This window comes from Borostomias antarcticus (assembly GCF_949987555.1).
Source record: "Borostomias antarcticus genome assembly, chromosome: 17".
Lineage (NCBI taxonomy): Eukaryota > Metazoa > Chordata > Actinopteri > Stomiiformes > Stomiidae > Borostomias > Borostomias antarcticus.
This window is the reverse complement of record NC_140250.1, coordinates 465,029-471,028: the sequence shown is the minus strand read 5'-3', so window position 1 is coordinate 471,028 and position 6,000 is coordinate 465,029. Positions and strand designations below refer to the sequence as shown.

At 51.3% G+C, this 6,000-nt stretch overlaps 1 protein-coding gene across 1 annotated transcript in view; it reads left to right on the top strand.

The window, feature by feature from the left end:
* nwd2 (NACHT and WD repeat domain containing 2) overlaps positions 1 to 6,000 on the top strand; it is a gene marked incomplete at both ends in the record, with an annotated part of 65,342 nt that overhangs the window by 40,597 nt on the left and 18,745 nt on the right. Inside the window, one exon of the mRNA XM_084451915.1 lies at positions 701 to 1,290. Coding sequence (XP_084308041.1) covers positions 701 to 1,290 — 590 coding nt within the window. The remainder of the gene's footprint in view (positions 1 to 700; positions 1,291 to 6,000) is intronic.

The following is a 6,000-nucleotide window of genomic DNA, read 5'->3' as shown; positions in this document are numbered from 1 at the left end:
ACTGTATTAACTATATGCGCCAGGTCCATTATGAATTCACACAACGTTGTTTAACTAATTGCTGTGCAGATTTCCATGTTTGATTTGGTTCAAACGAGAGCCAAGGCTTTTGTGAGGTAAAATGCAAGTCGGTATTCCGGCTAATTGAGTATTTGGCATCAAACGGAGCGCCTTCCCTTGCAGAACTCTTCTTTTCTCTCTCTCTCTCTCTCTCTCTCTCTCTCTCTCTCTCCTGTCTTTTCTCTCTCTCCCTCTCTTCTGTAGCAGGCTGCAGACTGAGCAATTCTGGCAGACTTTCTCTCGCTCTGCCTCTTTGGGGAGGACTTTGATAAAGCTGCTATTCCGGATTATGTGATTGTATCAAGCATGTTACTCCTTAAAAAAGACTTTGGTGAAACATCTAATCACAGGCTCAAGACGGACTAAACGACTTACTCAAGCCTGGCTCAAAGGCTCCAAATGGTGTCTGGTGTGTTTTGAAGATTAGCGTTAAAGCTTGCTTTAACAACTTCTTCAAACTCTCTCATCAACTCTCTGTATTGAGGTGATACATTGTCCTCTGAGAATATTATTTGAAGCTAATTTAGGTGCTAGCCATCAAATGAATCCTAATACCAGGCAAAGCTTTCCACTTCAGGGTAATTTATCAGTTCCATCCAAATAACACCTTTTGTGTTTGTTCTCTTTTCTAACATGTCAGCCTTGGAGGATGAACTGGACTTCGCCTTGGGCAAACAAACCCCCGCCTTCCTCAAGAAGTGCGTCTGCTACATCCGCAAGATCTCCAACTTCGACCGCCACGCCAAGCTGCCCGAGATGGCGCGCTACATGGACATCGTGGTCAGCGCCGACCGCGTCATGCGGAACCAGGAAGCCTACGAGCGACTCTTAAAGGTACGCGACGAGTTCATCCCCACGGTGGTCGCCGCCTCCAACCTGCGCGTCTACTCCTCGGTGACGCACTGCGACATGAAGCTAGGCTACTCACAGGAAGTGGAGAGCCACTACGTGGAAGGCCTGTGTAAACAGTTCTACGAGGACATGGTGGACATCATCCAGGCCACCGTCCAGCAGAACTTTGACACCGAAACGGACCCGCTTTACGACGAGGTCCTGCAGCACCTGTCCCTCTGCAAGACCTTCTCCTCCTTCTACGAGTACAAGAGCGAGACTCTGGATTACGTGCAGGAGTACCTGTTGCCGTCCAAAGGGAGCAGGATGAGCCCCCTGGTGGTGTTCGGGGGTCCCTGCACCGGCAAGACCCTGCTGCTGTCTGAGGTGGCCAAACAGGTGATGCAGATAGACTGATGATATGATGTACTTGCAGTTTTGTAGTTGTCGTTTTCTTGCGGTGCCGGTCCTAGGCAAGTTATGCAGCAATTCCTTAGCGTGCACTTCAGTGCTTTTTGGTAATACAAATAATTTGTATTTGTAATAATAATAGTGTGTTTGTGCCTTTACACCTCTACCTAGTCGTGCAGTTGACCTAGTGGGTGTGGATAGAGGTGGAGGGGGACGCCAGGGGTGAAGCTTGCCTAGGGCACCAAATGTGCTAGGACCGGCGCTGAGTTTTTGGGGTCAGAGGGCGAGACAGAAGGGGTGTGCATCTGTTGCGTGTAACGGAACGTACCGCGAAGGGTTGCATGTTCCCTCCCGACACGTGCCTTAACCATCTGGGTGCGTGTGATAAAAACGTGTGCCTGTCTGTACATGATAACCTTATGCGAGTAGCTGAATGCATAAGTGAGTAAGGGTGTGTGTGTGTGTGTGTGTGTGTGTGTGTCAGTGTTCACTCACATCCCCGTCTTGCCCTTACCATCTGGCGGCGCGGCCACATTCGGGTCAAGTTGCCGGATCCCACAGCCGGCGCCCACGGCTCTCTCCCCTGCCTCTCCGACCTTCATAATAGACGCTGCAAGATTGCCTCCTTGTAAGATAAAGTGATTTGCTTTATGGGAGGCGGGCAGGAGGCCATGCCTGACCGAGTCACACGCGTTCGGGACGGCGGCCAAGACCGCGCCAGCGTTCGCTCCGCTGGGTTGAAGATTCCTCCCCCCTTCATTCACTTAGGAGAAGAGGAAGGGGGAGAGGCAGGGGGAGGGGAGGCAGGGGGAGAGGCAGGGGGAGGAGAGGCAGGAGGAGGGGAGGCAGAGGGAGGAGAGGTAGGGGGACGGGAGCCAGGGGGAGGAGAGGCAGGGGGAGAAGAGGCAGGGGGAGGGGAGCCAGGGGGAGGGGAGGCAGGGGGAGAGGCAGGGGGAGGAGAGGCAGGAGGAGGGGAGGCAGAGGGAGGAGAGGTAGGGGGACGGGAGCCAGGGGGAGGAGAGGCAGGGGGAGAAGAGGCAGGGGGAGGGGAGCCAGGGGGAGGAGAGGCAGGGGGAGGAGAGGCAGGGGGAGGGGAGCCAGGGGGAGGAGAGGCAGGGGGAGGAGAGGCAGGGGGAGGAGAGGCAGGGGAAGGAGCACTGCGGAGAGGGGGAACGGCAGGGGTGAAAAACACGGTGTATAGATTGAGGGCAGACCGGCAGAGGGGAGGAATGGAGGGAGAGAGTTGAAATGGGACTGCGCCAAGAGTTTTTTACACACACAGTCGTACTGTCGCACTGTGTTACAGTTCGTCAGCATTCCACCACATGTACCTTCTAACACACACACACACACACACACACACACACACACACACACACACACACACACAGACAAATTGTTCAGAAAAGCTAGACTCACAAGTCAGTCTCTGAACGCTGCGCTCCACTAGAGACTATCCAGAGTCTTTAGGGCGGGCGGTGCTTCCTAATGGGATGGTGACATGTTTTGATTTCAATGTTTTGGTTCTCCACTCTCACACCCTATTGGAGATGTAGGCAGTATCTCTCATTGTTAGCGTTGGTTTTCGGCGCTGTTCTAGCAACGATTTTCAATCGAGACTTTCGGAGGCGGAGATCTCTAAAGTCTGCTGTCGCGAGACTAAGAAAAGCATAACGTTGTGTGAAATATGGCTGGTCTCTACTTTGGAGCTCCATCTCTGTCTTCAGAGATCAGGGCTCTGGAGGTAGAACTGGAACGCTCCTGCCCCCACCCCCCCCCACACACACTCACACACACACACACACACACAGCCCCTCTGTTTCCTCCCTTCGCCCTGCTGGTTGTGTGGTCGCTGGTGGGTAAACCAGGCCAGGATGTGAGAAAAGTTGGCTTGTGTTTGGGAAGAGGTGATTCAACAGGGGTGGAGGGAGAGAGGCTCTGTTGACATACTCTGCTCATGCAGGCTGTCACACACCATCTGAAACGCACAATTCCCCTGTCGTGTAAAAATTATTTACTCTGTCTTGGGTCAAAATTCAAGAAAATAACTCTAAGTTCGGATTAGTTTCAGAGTCTCAAAATAACTTCAGAGTCCGACTTGAAAGAGGAAAAAGCTCGAGGCACCAAGTTTCCAAATGCGATAAAGACTTTATTGCTTTTTGTAAAAACAAGATAGCATAAAGACGGAGATTCCCCCGGGAAGATCACACCTTTTCTTTGTCTACATTAACCTTTTATAATCTTTTAACACCCCTTCCCCCACCCTTGACCACATCCCATTTTCCATACATCACAAACATTTCCACCAATCAAAATGATGTCTAGTTTTGCTGGCTCAGCAAATAATCTCATATCCTACCTTCCTTCCTGTCCCCCCCCCCCCCCCCCCTCCCCCCCCTCCCCCCCCCCCTCCTCCTTCCTGGGTGTAACTGTCTGCTCATTTGAGAGAAAATAAGGCCCGGCCGGAATCCCCACTTCCCCCCCCCCCCCCTCTCTCCCAGCTTCCTGGGTGAAGGGCTCTGTCTGCTTTTTTAAGAGGAAAACTAGGGCTTTTCCGGCATCTCAACTACCCCCCCCCCCCCCACAGGAAAAGGAGCAACTATTTTATGCAACCTCTGCATACTCATCACTATACTCTGGCTGCTAATGGCCAAGGCTCCTTGAAACCAAGCCAGGACTTTCAGCAGGAAGAAGAGAAAAAACATCCTGTATGCTCAGGCTGGGTGCATATTATGCTTTCCCGCGTTAACCTGATTCAGTGGGGATATTCCCTTCTCCACCCATCCGTTCCCGATGGCTACATCTGGTGGTGACTTTTTATACTACTATCCCTCAAGAGCAGATCAGCTTTTACAAGATTACAATATCATGACATGATTATATTGCAGGGGAGCTGAATCAATTTAAATCACTACAATCCCTCCTATGTGACAATAATAGTTAGTCACATTCAGACCCAACATTTCCAATATTACTGATTAAATAATTCAACATAAACAACAACACATAGATATGAGAGTACGGTTATAGACCGCACGTATACGCAGCTCTTTATGGCTGGATGACCTGAACAACATTCCCCTCCTTTGCTCACACATGTTTCATCAGGCTCCTGACCATAGAGATCCTGCTCAATTCGGCACAGTTTATTTCTACATATCTTCAGCTATATTACAAGACTTTATGTGGGTGTATGGTTTGTATAGCACACAGTTAGAGGAAAAACAATGATAAAGTGTCACAGTACAAGCCACATCACCGTTAACTGAACACGGTAAATCGGATAACTACTACACCTATTAGCAATCACCTTCTACCAGATGTCCCTAAATTAAACTAACACAAGGGGATGTTCCGCGGGTTTGAGTTCCTAAAAACCCCACCATTGCCCAACATAATAACGCCCTTGTGTACAAAAATACCTCTGTCTGCGAGAAACTTTACAAACCACTTAAGCCTATGTAACTGAGGTTCTAATACTTATATCTTAGACAAACAGCCCTCCATCATTTTGTTTATCTCTTTTTGGAAATAGTTACGGCCGAACAGCACCTTTTTAGTGCAGATACAGTAATACAAAAAGACAGTTCTTAAAACATCAATAAAACTGAAAACTATTTCTAGAACATTAGTTACATTATGTTCTTGATGGTTATAATGTTGATTGCATAGTGACCAAGTCTACTTACTACAGTGGTATACATTACTTCAGATCACTTCACAAGTATTATTGTGGGGTACACTTGATTATACATGTTATATCGATCCCACATAACCCCCTACGCAGGGGTCTCTCTTCAGTAGTCGACTGGGATTTGCCTCAGCAGCTCACACAACTCGTCAAGCCTGCTTCCCAGGGCATCCATTCCGGCGATGAGTGCGAACAAGTAATGGCGGTTTTCCTCGACTATCTGCCTAGTGCTGAGTCCCCTCCTGGGCGTCATTGTGGGGACAGCCTGATTCTGATGATACCTGATGCGACTCTGGCCCATACGGCGCAGACGGCGCAGCTCTGATTTATCCTGACGGGCGGGCAGTTTATCAACAAGATTTTTGAACCTGGGCAAGGGCATTCTAGCCAGGCGCTCCGTTGTGCTGGGGGTGCAGGGAAACCAAGACAGATCCATGTTCTCCTCTGAGGAGATGTAGCTGTTATTCGCTGACCAATTGCGTGACCTGGAGCGCTCTGGGGGTGTGGCCAGCGGCTCCACCTCGACGGGACTGAACGGGCTTTGGGGCACCACTCGGGGCGAGGCGTCTACTCTCCCCTTGATGGTGCTAATGGCACCTGGGAATTCCTTTTGAGGGGCGGGAGTCATCCTTGATGACCGGGTTTTGACCCCGGTGGGTGAATTAGCTGGTGTAGTGGATGGCCAGGTTGTCGCTTGGTGTCTCCTGAAGGCTGATCCAGGTGTTTCGAAGGCGGGGTTTCTGCTGGGTCCTGGACTCGGCATACTCTGGTAGGGGGCTGTCGGCTCAGTGGGTCTCGGGGTCATCGGCGCCGTCTGGTAGGGGCTCGGGGTCATCGGCGCCGTCTGGTAGGGGCTCGGGGTCATCGTCGCCGTCTGGTAGGGGCTCGGGGTCATCGGTCCCCTCGGGTAGGGGGGCGGACCAGCCGGTCCCGGGGTCATCGGCGCCGTCTGGTAGGGGGGCGGGGTCCTCGGTCCCCTCGGGTAGGGGGGCGGACCAGCCGGTCCC